The sequence below is a fragment of the Ovis aries genome, chromosome 1 (assembly GCF_016772045.2).
Source record: "Ovis aries strain OAR_USU_Benz2616 breed Rambouillet chromosome 1, ARS-UI_Ramb_v3.0, whole genome shotgun sequence".
Lineage (NCBI taxonomy): Eukaryota > Metazoa > Chordata > Mammalia > Artiodactyla > Bovidae > Ovis > Ovis aries.
The window spans coordinates 66,537,063-66,553,010 of NC_056054.1; the positions used below are offsets into that span (position 1 = coordinate 66,537,063).

Sequence of the window (15,948 nt, forward strand, 5' to 3'; positions counted from 1 at the left end):
CTTGGAATCACCCTAGAGAGCACATTAAAACAATAGATTTAAGAGTTTACTTGTAAATTAGAAATGTATTCATAGACTTATTCTATCATGTCCTTATTTATTATTTCAGTTAGCCTAATCACCATGCCAAGAAATTGTTTGAAGACAGACATATTGGCTTTGACAATTACAAAGGCATTTCTTGTGATTACAATAGTGAGTGAAGTGAAGTCGCTCAGTCGTGTCTGACTCTTTGTGACCCCACGGACTGTAGCCTACCAGGCTCCTCTATCCATGGGATTTTCCAGGCAAGAATACTGGAGTGGGTTGCCATTTCTTTCTCCAGGAGATCTTCCTGACCCAGGGATTGACTCCAGGTCTCCTGCATTGTAGGTAGATGAGTTAGCTTTTGAGCCACCATATTTTCAAATAAAAGAGGATTCTTCATAAGTATTTCTTTGTCCTCAATTAGAGGAAATAAAATAACAATACTGATGTATAATTAGTTATTCTTTGATGAATGTTAGAACATATTCATTATGCACACATGTATTAATCATAAGTGATATAAAATAAACATAGTTGGCATAACTGGGTATTTAAATTATATCCAAACAATAAATAAGCTACTGCACATTTCCCAATATTCTTAGATTTAAAAATTCAGCAAGTTTGAGTTAAGATGATAGAATTGGAATAGTAGGACCTGGGGTTTACTTCTTCCAACACGCACATTAAGAATAAATCTACAAGTGGACCCATTCACACAGAGCATGTGCTGAACACTAGTAGAGGACCTCATACATCTAAAAGAACAAGAAAAGTTTTCCACATAACTGGGTAGGATCTTTAAGAAAAGGAAGAAAAGAAAGGAAATGGGAAGGGACCAACATCCTGGTGGGGAGCTGATGGAAAAGAGAGGTTACCATACCCAAGGAAGCTTCCTCACCAGTGGCGAGATCAGTTGAAAAAGTAGGGGAGTTTGGGGGCTATTGAGTAAAGTGCAGATGGTGGTCTGTGGCAGGCAGAACAGAGAGAGAGTTATACAGGTGGTCCATGCCACAGCCATGTGTGCTCCAGCCTGAGATGTGTTTCTGCCAATGGTGGGGTGGACTGGGTGTTGAAGCTTGGGGGTTGGAGTGTGAACCTGGGAAAAGGACTGCTGCAGGCTGCACGGAGACAGCCTGAGGGGATGGGAGTGAGGAGCTCCACAGGCAGGAATACTCTTCCTCTAAATGCTCTTAGAGGAAGCACAGACTGCCACGGGAGCAAGGTGCCACTGTTGAGTAGCACACAGAGGGCAGGGCCACAATCATGGCCTCTCTCCCCAAACTCCAGCCCCTGACTCTGTGGGCACTTGGAGGACTCCTGTCAGAGCAAGTGTGTGTGCCCCAGTCATTGCTGCCTTGTCCCACTTACAACTGAGTGAGCATGTGTTCCTGGTCCGTAGCAACCTCTTGCCCCTCCCTCCTTAGTGAAGAAATGTGGTCTAGTCAGTAGCTGCCTTCACCCTCCTCTCTCCTGGGTGGTGTTGAAACCAAAGCTGAGCCCCAGGGGCTGTGGGGCTAAGGAAGAAGAACTGAAACTTCTTTTTATAGCTGCAGAAGCCAAGGGTTAAACCCGCATGAATGGCTTAGAAAAAGTGCCTATAGAACATCTGAATGGACAGTGAGTGCTCCCACAACTGAGATGGGTCTCACTTTAGTGACTGTGGACTGGGGACCCTTCAACATGGCCCTGTCCTCCAGAGGGATAAGACCTAGTTCTTCCCACCAGAGGCCAGACCCCAGTCCCTCTCAACAGGAAGATTACTTAAGCCCCTGGATTAAACTCATCCACCAAGGGACAGATACCAGAAGCAAGAAGAACTATGACCCTGCACCCTGCAAAACAAGACCACAAGCAGAGTAAGTGAGACAAAACAGTGATTACAGAGGTTAGATTACAGAGATTACAGAGATTAGGTTACAGAGATTACAGAGAAATACCATGCAGACAAAATAAAGAAAGAAAGTGAAAGTGAAGTCCCTCAGTCGTGTCCGACTCTTTACAACCCCATGGACTGTAGCCTACCAGGTTCCTCCATCCATGGAATTCTCCAGGCAAGAGTACTGGAGTGGGTTGCCATTTCTTCCTCCAGGGGATCTTCCCGACCTAGGGATCAAACCCAGGTCTCCCACATTGCAGGCAGACACTTTACCATCTGAGCCACCAGGGAAGCCCAGTGCAGACAAAGGAGCAAGGTAAAAACCTACAAGACCAAATAAATGAAGAAGAGACTGGCAATCTACTTCCAAAAGAATGACTTCCCTGGAAGCTCAGACAGTCAAAAAATCTGCCTGTAATGCAGGAGGCCCCCTTTCAATCCCTACGTTAGGAAGGTCCCCTGGAGAAGGGAATGGCTACCCACTCCAGTATTCTTGCTTGGAGAATCACATGGACAGAGGAGCCTGGTGGGCTGTCCATGGGGTCACAAAGTTGAACGAGACTGAGCAACTAACACTTTCACTTTCAAAGACAGAAAAGATGATTCAAGAAAAATAAAGGAGGCATTAATTGAGAAGATAAAAGAAATTTTTAATAAAGATGTAGAAGAACTAAAGAACAAACAGTGATGAATAATAAAATAACTGAAATTTTAAAATATATACTAGTAGGAATCTATAACAGAATAACAAGAGCAAAAGAATAAATAAGTGACCTGGGAGACAAATGGTGGAAATCTCTGCTGTTAAAACAAGATAAAGAAAAGAAATGAAAAGAAATGAGGAAAGTCTCAGAGATCTCTGGGGCAACATTAAATGTATGAATATTCTAACAATAGGGATCTCAGGAAAAAGAGAAAAGGTATGAGAAAATATTCAAAGAGATTTTAGTTGAATTCTCTAATAAGAGAAAGGAATTTTCACCCAAGTCCTGGAAATGCATAAAGTTCCATATAGGATAAGTTCAACAAGAGACATACTGAGACATATATTAAACAAACTAACAAAAATTAAATACAAGTAAAAATATTAAAATCACCAAGGGGAAAGCAACAAATAACACACAAGGGAATCTCCATAATGTTATCAACGGATTTTTCCGCAGAGAGAAAGCAAGAAGGAAATGGCATGATATATTTAAAGTGATGAAAGGGAAGAATGTACAACCAAGAATATTATACCTAATAAGGCTCTCATTCAGATTTAATGAAGAAATCAAAAGCTTTACAGACAAGCAAAGCTAAGAGAATTCAATGCCACCAAACCAGCTTTGCAACAAATGCTAAAGGAACTTCTCTATGTGGAAAACACAAGAGAAAAGGGAAAAAAGGAAGCAAAGAAAAAAAGACCAACCCAAAACAAACCCAAAACAATTAAGAAAATGTTATCAAAAACATATATATTGATAATTACATTAAATGAAAATGCATTAAATGCTCCAACCAAATGATATAGACTGGATGACTGCATACTCAAACAAAGCCTGTATAGATACCATCTACGAGACCCACTTCAGACCTAGAGAAACATACAGACTGAAAGTGAGGGGATGTAAAAAGACATTTCTTGTAAATAGAGATCAAAAGAAAGCTGAATACTCATATCCAACAAAGTAGACTTTAAAATAAAGACTGTTATGCAAAATAATGAATGATACTATATAATGATCAAGGGATTCAATCCAAGAAAAAGATAGAACAATTGTATATATATATATACTCCAACACGGAGCACCTCAATACATAAGGCAAAGGCTAAAATCCTAAAAAGGGGAAATCAACAGTAACATAATAATAGTGGGGGGCTTAAATACTCCACATACACCAACGGAAAAATCATCCAAACAAAAAATCAAGAGGGAAATGCAAACCTAAGATGACAGACCTGAGCCTAATAGACCTAAGATGGTCTATTAGGTCAGATAGACTTAATTAATATTTATAGACCATTCAGTCCATAGGACCAGGATACACTCTCTTCTCAAGTACATGTACAACATTCTCCATATTATAGATCAAATGTTGCATCACAAATCAAACCTCAGTAAATTTAAGAAAGGTGGAATCATATCCTGCATCTTGTCCAAACACAACACTAAGAGATCAGTAATTATCAATAATCAGAGGGAAAGAAACTGTAAAGAACACAAACGCATGGTGGCTAAATACTTAATAATGCATTACTAAATAATCAATGGATCACTGAAGAAACCAAACAGGAAGCCAAAAAAGTGCTTAGAGACAAATGACAAAATCATGATGATCCAAAAGTTTTGGAGTGCAGTGAAAGCAGTTCTAAGAGGGAGGTTTTACCAATACAATCTTACCTTGAGAAACAAGAAAAATCTAAAGTAAACAGCCTGTCATAACACCTAAAATAACTAGAGAAAAAAACAAAACCCAAAGTTAGAAGGAAATAAATCACAAAGATCAGAGCAGAAATAAAGACAAAAATACGATGGCAAAGATCAATGAAACCAAAAGCTGGCTCTCTGAGAAGATAAACAAAATTGATAAACCTTTAGCAAGACTCCTCAGGAAAAAAGGGAGAAGATCCAAATCAATAAAACTAGAAAGTAAAAAATAAGACATTCCAATGGACACTACAGAAACACAAAGGATCACAAAAGATTACTACAAGCAACTATATGCCAATAAAATGGATAACCTAAAAGAAAAGGACAAAGTCTAAGAAAACTACAACTTTCTAAGACTGAACCAGGAAGAAATAGAGAATATTAATAGACCAAGCACAAGTACTGAAATGGAAAGTTTGATTAAATATCTTTCAACAAGCAAAAGTCCAGGACCAGATGGCTTCACAGGTGAATTCTATCAAACATTTAGAGAAGAGTTAACATCTACTCTTCTGAAACTCTTTCAAAAAACTGCACAGAAGGAATACTCCCAAGCTCATTCTATGAGCCATCACCACCCTGATACCAAAACCAGACAAAAATATCACATTAAAGGAAAACACATACAAACATCACTGATGAACATAAATGCAAAATCAATAAAGTACTAGTATACTGAATCCAACAACACATTAAAAGATCATACACCATGATTAAGCAGTTTTGAATTCTTAATCCAAGAATTCAAGGATTTTTCAATATTTGCAAATCAATGTGTTACACCACATCAACAAACTGAAGAATAAAAACCATATGATCATCTCAATAGATGCAAGAAACAAAGCTTTTGACAAAATTCACCAAAAATTTATGATAAAAAAGATAGAAAGTGGACAATAGAGGAAACCTACCTCAGTATAATAATGGCCATTTATGATAAACCCAAAGCAAATATCATTCTCAATGGTGAAAGACTGAAATCATTTCCTCTAAGATTAGGAGCAAGGCAAAGATGTCCACTATTGCCACTATTATGCAACACAGTTTTGGAAGGCTTAGCCACAGCATTCAGAGAAGGAAAAGAAAGAAAACGAAACCAAATTGGAAAGAAGTAAAATTGTCACTGTTTGCAGATAATATGATACTACACATGGAAAACCCTAAAGACACTACCAGAAAACTCCTTTAGGTTATCAATTTTTTTCCTGGAAAATTCCAGAATACAAAATTAATACACAGATATCTCTTGTGTTCCTATTCCTACACACTTACAATGAAAAATCACCTAGTGTAATTATGGGAACAATCCCATTTCCCATTGCATTAAAAACATAAAATAGCGAGGAATAAACCTATCCAATGAGGCAAAACATCTGTACTCATAAAACTATAAGATACAAATGAAGGAAATAAAACATGACACAGATGGACTGGTATAATGTGTTCTTGGATTGGAAAAATGAATATTGTTAAAATGAGCAATATACCTGACACAATCTACAAATTCAATATAATTTTTATCAAATTGCCAATGGCATTTGTCACAGAATCACAACAAAAAATGTTCAAATTTGTGTGGAGACACAGACCCTGAACAGCAAGAGCAATCTTGAGAAAGAAAAATGGAGCTGGAGAAATCAGGTTTCCTGGCTTCAGACTATACTATCAAGCTACAGTCATCAAAACAGTGTGATACTGGCACAAAAATAGAAATATAGATCAGGGAACAGGACGGAAAACCCAGAAATAAAGCCATGCGCCTATGGTCAATTTGTCTATGACAAAGGAGGCAATACTGCACAACGATGGAAAGACAATTTCTTCAACAAATGGTGCAGGGAAAACTGGAGAGCTACATGGAAAAAATGAAATTAGATTATTTTTCAACACCATACACACACACACAAAGCTCAAAATGGATTAAAAACCTAAATATGAGCAGGACACTATAAAACTCCTAGAGGGAAACATAGGCAGAACAATCTCTGAGATAAATTGCAACAATATCTTTTTTGATCCATCTCCCAGAATAGCGGAAATAAAAACAAAAATAAACAAACGGGACCTACTTAAGCTCAAAATATTTGGCACAGCAAAGTAAACCATAAAAAGATGAAAAGACCACCCATAGATACAGAGAAAATATTTGCAAATAATGTGACCAACAAGGGATTAGTCTCCAAAATTTATAATCAGCTCATAACACTTAACAGCATCAAAACAAACAACCCAATCAAAAATGAGCAGAAGACCTACATAGACATTTCTCCAAAGAAGACATACAGATGGCCAAGAGGCACATGAAGAGATATTCAACACTGCTAGATATTAGAGAAATGCAAATCAAAAATACAAAGAGATATCATGTCATACCAGTCAGAGTAGCTACCATCAAGAAATCCTCAAATTATAAATGCTAAAGAGGGTGTGGAGAGAAGAGAACCCTCTTACACAGTTGGTGGGAAGATAAATTTGTACAGCCTCTCCAACTGTATGGAAGTTGCTTAAAAAGCTAAACATAGAGCTACCATATGACCCTGCAATCCCACTCTTGGGCATATACCTGGAGAAAAATATGATCTGAAAGGACACATACTCCCCAATGTTCACTGTAGTGTGTTCACAATGGCCAAGACATGGAAACAACCTAAATGTCCATCAAGAGAGGACTGGATAAAGAAGACGTGGTACATATGTACAATGGAATATTCAGTCAGTTCAGTCTCTTGGTCGTGTCCGACTCTTTGTGACCCCATGAATCGCAGCACGCCAGGCCTCCCTGCCCATCACCAACTCCCAGAGTTCACTCAGATTCATGTCCATTGAGTCAGTGATGCCATCCAGCCATCTCATCCTCTGTCGTCTCCTTCTCCTCCTGCCCTCAATCCCTCCCAGCATCAAAGTCTTTTTCCAATGAGTCAACTCTTCGCATGAGGTGGCCAAAGTACTGGAGCTTCAGCTTTAGCATCATTCCCTCCAAAGAAAACCCAGGGTTGATCTCCTTCAGAATGGACTGTTTGGATCTCCTTGCAGTCCAAGGGACTCTCAAGAGTCTTCTCCAACACCACAGTTTGAAAGCATCAATTCTTCCACAATCTGCTATCTTCACTGTCCAAATCTCACATCCATAAATGACTACTGGAAAAACCATAGCCTTGACTAGACAGACCTTAGTCGGCAAAGTAAAGTCTCTGCTTTTGAATATGCTATCTAGGTTGGTCATAACTTTCCTTCCAAGGAGTAAGCTTCTTTTAATTTCATGGCTGCAGTCACCATCTGCAGTGAGTTTGGAGCCCCCAAAAATAAAGTTTGACACTGTTTCCACTGTTTCCCCATCTATTTCCCATGAAGTGATGGGACCGGGCGCCATGATCTTTATTTTCTGAATGTTGAGCTTTAAGCCCACTTTTTCACTCTCCTCTTTCACTTTCATCAAGAGGCTTTTTAGCTCCTCTTCACTTTCTTCCATAAGGGTGGTGTCATCTGCATATCTGAGGTTATTTCTATTTCTCCCAGCAATCTTGATTCCAGCTTGTGTTTCTTCCAGTCCCGCGTTTCTCATGATGTACTCTGCATAGAAGTTAAATAAGCAGGGTGACAATATACAGCCTTGATGTACTCCTTTTCCTATTTGGAACCAATCTGTTGTTCCATGTCCAGTTCTAACTGTTGCTTCCTGACTTGCACACAGATTTCTCAAGAGGCAGGTTAGGTGATCTGGTATTCCCATCTCTCTCAGAATCTTCCACAGTTTATTATTGTGATCCACACAGTCAAAGGCTTTGGCATAGTCAATAAAGCAGAAATAGATGTTTTTCTGGATCTCTCTTGCTTTTTCCATGATCCAGCAGATGTTGGCAATTTGATCTCTGGTTCCTCTGCTTTTTCTAAAACAAGCTTGAATATCAGGAAGTTCACAGTTCATGTATTGCTGGAACCTGGCTTGGAGAATTTTGAGCATTACTTTACTAGCATGTGAGATAAGTGCAATTGTGCGGTAGTTTGAGCATTCTTTGGCATTGCCTTTCTTTGGGATTGCAATGAAAACTGACCTTTTCCAGTCCTGTGGCCACTGCTGAGTTTTCCAAATTCGCTGGCATATTGAGTGCAGCACTTTCATAGCATCATCTTTCAGGATTTGAAATAGCTCAACTGAAATTCTATCACCTCCACTAGCTTTGTTTATAGTGATGCTTTCTAAGGCCCACTTGACTTCACATTCCAGGATGTCTGGCCCTAGATGAGTGATCACACCATCGTGATTATCCAGGTCGTGAAGATCTTTTTTGTGTAGTTCTTCTGTGTATTCTTGCCACCTCTTCTTAATATCTTCTGCTTCTGTTAGGTCCATACCATTTCTGTCCTTTATCAAGCCCATCTTTGAGTGAAATGTTCCCTTGGTATCTCTAATTGTCTTGAAGAGATCTCTAATCTTTCCCATTCTGTTGTTTTCCTCTATTTTTTTGCATTGATCACTGAGGAAGGCTTTCTTATCTCTCTTGCTATTCTTTGGAACTCTACATTCAGATGCTTATATCTTTCCTTTTCTCCTTTGCTTTTCACCTCTCTTCTTTTCACAGCTATTTGTAAGGCCTCCCCAGACAGCCATTTTGCCTTTTTGCATTTCTTTTCCATGGGGATGGTCTTGATCCCTCTCTCTTGTACAATGTCACAAATATTACCCAGCTATTAAAAGAATGAAACAATGTTATTTGTAGATATATAGATGGCCCTATAGATTGTCATACTGAGTGAAGTAAATCAGACAGAGAAGGAAAAATATCATATGATATCTCTGATATGTGAAATCTAAAAGGAAATTATACAAATTAACTCAGAAAAGAGAAAGAGACTCACAGACTTAGAGAACAAACTTATGGTTGCCAGGAGGAAAAACAGGTGGAAGAGATAGTTAAAAAGTTTGGATGGGATAAACACAGATTTAAAATTGATAACCAACAAGGACCTACTGTATAGCACATGAAACTCTGCTCAATGTTATGTGGCAGCTTGGATGGGAGGTCAGTTGGGGGATTCCTTTGCTGTTCATCTGAAACTATCACCACATTGTTTGTTAACTGGCTATACCCCATTACAAAATTAAAAGTTTAATAAAAAGTAAACACACGATTTCCAACTCCTCTTTGGGCAGAAATGGAAAACTACATAAATTTAGATATCATATTCAAATAATTATCAAAGTAAGGCAAATAAAAGACATAATTTATTTCATCCACTAGCACAAAGCTAAAATAACAAAACTTCATCTTAAAATATTTCTAGTAGAACAAACACTGACTTTTTGTCAGGCATTACATTTAAGTGCATCTTCTTCCTCTCTCCAACCTGTTTCTTTTTCAATCACACTTTATTAAATCTGACAGCACACATGTGGTCTTGTCAACTAGACTAAAGACATTTTGAAAGCATGACCATTAATTTGGTCACTGATGTCTACAGCACTGAGCCCAAAGGCTTGGAACTAAGCTATATGGTACTTATTTACTAAATTTAATCAAATCATCCACCAAGTGCCAATAAATAAAAAGTTTTATCTAACATTTTTACCTAATGTCTTTACATCCTGGAAATGAAGTCAAGTGGGCCTTAGAAAGCATCACTATGAACAAAACTAATGGAGGTTATGGAATTCCAGTAGAGCTATTTCAAACCCTGAAAGATGATGCTGTGAAAGTGCTGCACTCAATATGCCAGCAAATTTGGAAAACTCAGCAGTGGCTACAGGACTGGAAAAGGTCATGTTTTCATTCCAATCCCAAGGAAAGGCAATGCCAAAGAATGCTCAAACTATTGCACAATTGCACTCATCTCACATGCTAGTAAAATAATGCTCAAAATTCTCCAAGCCAGGCTTCAACAATACATGAACCGTGAACTTCCTGATATTCAAGCTGGTTTTAGAAAAGGCAGAGGAACCAGAGATCAAATTGCCAACATCCGCTGGATCATGGAAAAGCAAGGGAGTTCCAGAAAAACATCTCTTTCTGCTTTATTGACTATGCCAAAGCCTTTGTGTGGATCATAAAAACTGTGGAAAATTCTGAGAGAGATGGGAATACCAGACCACCTGACCTGACTCTTGAGAAATCTGTATGCAGGTCAGGAAGCAACAGTTAGAACTGGACATGGAACAACAGACTGGTTTCAAATAGGAAAAGGAGTATGTCAAGGCTGTATATTGTCACCTTGCTTATTTAAATTCTATGCAGAGTACATCATGAGGAACGCTGGGCTGGATGAAGCACAAGCTGGAATCAAGATTGCAGGGAGAAATATCGATAACCTCAGATATACAGATGACACCACCCTTATAGCAGAAAGTGAAGAGGAACTAAAAAGCCTCTTGATGAAAGTGAAAGGGGAGAGTGAAAAAGTTGCCTTAAAGCTCAACATTCAGAAAACGAAGATCATGGCATCCAGTCCCATCACTTCATGGGTAATAGATGGGGAAACACTGGAAACAGTGTCAGACTTCATTTTTGGGGACTCCAAAATCACTGCAGATTGAGACTGCAGCCATGAAATTAAAAGATGCTTGCACCCTGGAAGAAAATTTATGACCAACCTAGACAGCATATTGAAAAGCAGAGACATTACTTTGCCAGCAAACATCCGTCTAGTCAAGGCTATGGTTTTTCCAGCGGTCATGTTTGGATGTGAGAGTTGGACTGTGAAGAAAGCTGAGTGCTGAAGTATTGATGCTCTTCAACTATGGTGTTGGGGAAGACTCCTGAGAGTCCCTTGGACTGCAAGGAGATCTAAGCAGTCCATTCTAAACAAGATCAGCCCTGTGTGTTCTTTGGAAGGAATGATGCTAAAGCTGAAACTCCAGTACTTTGGCTGCCTCATGCGAAGAGTTGACTCATTGGAAAAGACTCTGATGCTGGAAGGGATTGGGGGCAGGAGGAGAGGGGACAACAGAGGATGAGATGGCTGGATGGCATCACTGACTTGATGGACATGAGTCTGAGTGAACTCTGGGAGTTGGTGATGGACAGGGAGACCTGGAGTGCTGCAATTCATGGGGTCGCAAAGAGTCGGACATGACTGAGCAACTGAACTGAACTGAACTGAACACCTATATGGACTTTGACTATCTTTGTTTCATAATCACCTGCCTGACCCCAGACTAGAGTTGCATGGGGCAAGGATTTTATCCACTTTTTTCACTTCTGGCCACTGAGGACTTAAAACAATGCCCAGGACATGTTAAGTACTCCACAAAAATGAGACATAAGCTTGTCTCAGAACTCCTAGAGCCAATGCCTGCATGTCCCATCCTGCCTCTTCTCACCCCCAAAATGTTAGGGTTCTCACGCCTCCATCATATGTCCTTTGCTTTCTCAGTCTTTCATTTGATGCGTCACATGTGTTGCGTGCATTCTAAGTCGCTTCAGTTGTGTCTGACTCTGTGTGACCCTGTAGAGTGTGTAGCCCGACGGGTTCCTCTGTCCATGAGATACTGGAATGGGTTGCCATACCCCTCCCCAGGGGATCTTCCTGACCCAGGGATTGAACTCTTGTCTCCTGCATTGGGAATCAGGTTGTTTACCACATAGGAAGCCCTTATGCACCACAGGGACATCGCTAATACATGAACAATTCTGTTGTCTAACAAATCCTGCCTATTTGTCTGGACATTCATGGCCTCATTATGGGTTCTGAAATGAGGTTTCAAGACAGTCTTCACTGCTATGCTACTGAAAATCTGTTTCAGAACTGGACTCAGGTGATGACTCAGTGTTCACCGTCCTATGGTGCCAGCTTCTCCATTTCATTGGCCTCCTCTTAACATGGACACAAATAAGGAAAAGGAAGTGCTGCATGATGGCAAATAGGAATATAGATTTCTCATCTCAGCCTTCTCATAAATTCTGTTTGTGAATACCTGCTTGATCTTCTAGAGGCAGATAAAAATGTATAGGTTATAGAAGTTACATTAATTCTGCAATGTATGGAGTTTAGTTTACTTAATGATATAGCTTATAATCTGGTATAGAAACTCATGGCACAAAACTAGAAAGGGAGTTAGTTTTGTTTAGCTTTAATTTTCTTATTTTTAAATGATTAACAAAGAAACCACTACTAGGTTTCGAATGTAGAGTTATTCTTTTCTACCATGAAGTTTAACTGATAAGAATGCATTTGGTTTACTCCTTTGTTGCAGTGCAGTGTGGGAACTACAAAGTGAATTTACATAAATACTCCACTTAATATGCTTGAGTCTCACGCGGTCCCCTATGAAGCTGCATTATGAGTAAAAAACTGCTACTTATCAGCACTTGCCTAACTGTGGAAGGAGGCATTCTCCATGCAGATGGGAAATGAAGGGAAGATTCAATGGAAAAAAAGGTCCCAAGGCAACCAGAACAAGCAGGTTTATTAATGTAGATTCAGTGGCATTAGTTGCTTCCCTGCTTTTCTCTCATCATGTAATATTTTGAAACACTGCATAATCTTTTTCACAATACTAACATATGTGATGTAATCCCTATATTCCTTACAAATGCAAGGAACATAAAGCAGATGTGAAAAACTTTGATGAATGTTTCTATTATATAAAGCAAGAGTCTGCAAATTATGGCTTCTGAGTGCCAGCGGAATTTTAAAACAATGGTTTCTTGGAAAACAGGCATACCATCCATTTGTGTTTCATCTGTGGTTGCTTTATGGCAGAGTTGAGGACATACTCATGAATAGTTACTATCCCAGGTTTTCCAAAAACATTAGCCAATCATGGCTATATAAATGAAAATATTATACTTTTTTGGTGAAAAACTATAAAAAATCAGAAATGTAAAGTTCAACATTTTACATTTTTACTTCCAAACTGAAATAATTCTTCATTGCTCTAAGAAGTTTTAAGCACTTACCTAGGGCTTTTGACAGTTGTGATAAAGTCCTAAGTAATACCAATAGTATTATTTTACTGATCAAAAAAGTCAGAAACAACCCATATTCTCTTGGGGGATGTGACTCAAGAATTGGGAAACAGTAGCCTAAACTTCAGGGTAATGAACAATTTAATAATTAATTTAGCTCAGTTTTCTAACACATTATCTGTCATCATTTCAAGCTCATCTTTGCAAGTTTTAAATGGCTACAAAGACAATGTATAATTGTCTTCCTGTTACTATGTTTAGTCTAGTGTCACTTAAAGTTCTAAAGTGTCCCATTAAAGTTATTAATTAGAGTAATCAAAATTATAATCTGGGTGAAATGAACAAGAAGGGAAAGTTTCCTTTTTTAGCTCATTTATTTATGATCCAAGTTATAATCATGCTAATGGTTTCTTCCATCTTCCTGTGGAAATTCTGTAGACCTTCTAGATCACTATACAAGGTGATTTGCCTTAGCTTGGGATTCACCAGTAAGCACTGCCCATTCCAGGTATCCAGGAGTCACATCACTACTCACAGATGGTGCTGTCTTGAAACAATGGTACACCATATACTGCCTTTACTAGAAGCTAGAATGGTTCTTCCCAACCTCTTGTGCATTTGGTCAAACTCATGACCAACTATGTCCCAAGACTTTGACCTAAGACTTTGCTCAGTATCCACTTGTCTAACTAGTGGTCATCTGGAAGAAGAAGTTCCAGGGTGGTACCAACTTACGATACCTCCTGTGCTGGCACAGAGGTAAAGTGCATCTTGCTACACAGTTTACAATATTGTGAGGAAGAAGCACATGACTTCAATTATAGAACTGCATGTCTTTGCAAATTTTAGTGTAGTGAAAATGTGAAACCTAAATATTATCAACTATGGTGATGCTTTTCTTAGTTTTAAACTTCTTGAGTAATGCCTTGAATAACAGTGACCAGGAAAGCTCTATTCTTTAATTCTTTAGCCTAGGAAACACCCCTTCTTTGGTTTATTCATCTTCTTCTGGAGATTCTGTATTTCATTATAAAGTCGTCTGGTCTCTTCTTGGAATCCTTCCTGTAGTAGTCGGGACTGTTCCTAAAAATATACAAATGGAAATTGAATAGTGTATATCATTAAGTAAATCTCTAACTACTATCTAGTTTCCACATTCAAGGATTTTTTTTTAATTTTTCATTTATTTATTTTTTATCAAAGGATAATTGTTTTACAGAATTTTGCTGTTTTCTGTCAAATCTCAACATGAATCAGCCATAGGTATACATATATCCCTTCCCTTTTGAAACTCCCTTCCATCTCCCTCCCTGTCTCACCCCTCTAGGTTGATACAGAGCCCCTGTTTGAGTTTCCTGAGCCATACAGCAAATTCCCGTTGGCTATCTATTTTACATATGATAATGTAAGTTTTGATGTTACTCAAAAATATTTAATTTCTTCTTGAAATTTTCTCTATCATTAATTTTCATTATACTTTATCTTAAGTCTTCTATCTCTGTGATTGCTTTTCCTGAGTCTCCCTGAGTTAAGAAAGATTTTTGACTTGTATCTCCTGATATAAGTTCATCCTGATATGTTGATAAATCTCAATTAGCAGTCTTAATTTTTTCTCCCATTGTTTGTATACAATCTTTGTGGACAACCTAGTGAAATGTTTGGCTTTGAGTCTTATCTATGCATTTTTATTTTTTAATACACACACATGCACACATAACACAGAAATAGAAGGATTTCCAAAATCTGATACATTGTCTGAATCTTAGAACAGGAAATTTGGCCTAAGCTTCCACAACTTGGTGGCAGAAGGACCAAAATATAGGTGAGGGAATCAGGGTCCCAGACTTGACCATACTGGATTTCTGCACAGCTCAACACATACTAGGAGCAGGGCATAGGAAACCAGTAGGAGTGACAGATAGACACAGCAGTGTGAGTTAAGGAGTCCTTCTGCTTATGAAGGATTTCTTATAGCTAAAGGTCATACCAGATGTGACAGAAAAAAAAAAAAAAATCATGGATCCCTCTAAGTGGTGAAGACAGTTCAGATATCTTCCCAAGCATTGTGACCCTATAAAAGTTATTTAGTGTTGTGTGAACCTCTCTTTCATCTCCTAAGTATTAGGGACATGACAGGTCTTGCTTTGATACAGATAAGACCTTTTTTTTTTTTAATGCCTAGCAGATAACAGCTACCTTGATTGACAGATACAGTGATAAAAGACTAGGTATGACATAACTGCAAGTAAAATCTTTTAGTAACAAGACACTGTAGGGACCAGTTCAGGCAGACAAACAGGGATTGAAAAGGACAAGTAAGCATGCAAGGTCCTTCTTCTGGCCTTCAAGTTCTCACTGTGGGGCCACATTTGTGACCAGGGAATGTGGAGGGAAAACAGAATAACAGGAACCTCACGGTGTTGCACTTAAATACCTGCAGTTTGAGAGCAAGAGTTCTCTCCTGCTCTTCCAATAACTGGGCCCTCTCCCTCTCCATCTTCTCAGTCAGTTGTTTCACATGTTCCTGATGGCTCTTTTCTTTCTGTTCCATCATCTGCTGGTTCTTTATTTGCATTTCCTCCAACATTTTTGCTGCAGCCTGTGCAGATTCAGCTTTCACACGTTCCACTGTCAGGAGGAAGGGGGAAAATAAAAATGTATGTGGAGACCAAGTTGCTTCTTTCTTCCATCTACAATTCCCTATCACTGTTGCTACCTGCTGCAT

The 15,948-nt window shown here is 38.7% G+C and overlaps 1 protein-coding gene across 2 annotated transcripts in view; it reads right to left on the reverse strand.

Annotated features, from left to right (window-relative positions):
* Positions 1–12,694: 12,694 nt before the first annotated feature.
* The window catches only part of LOC101105481 (guanylate-binding protein 1-like), a 34,374-nt gene continuing 31,120 nt past the window's right edge, over positions 12,695–15,948 (reverse strand). For both annotated transcript variants that reach the window (XM_060411503.1, XM_060411506.1), the window contains exons 11-12: positions 15,658–15,851; positions 12,695–14,306 (exon numbers count right to left, since the gene is read on the reverse strand). In XM_060411503.1, the coding sequence (XP_060267486.1) occupies positions 14,190–14,306; positions 15,658–15,851 (311 nt within the window). In that variant the 3' untranslated portion in view covers positions 12,695–14,189. The remainder of the gene's footprint in view (positions 14,307–15,657; positions 15,852–15,948) is intronic.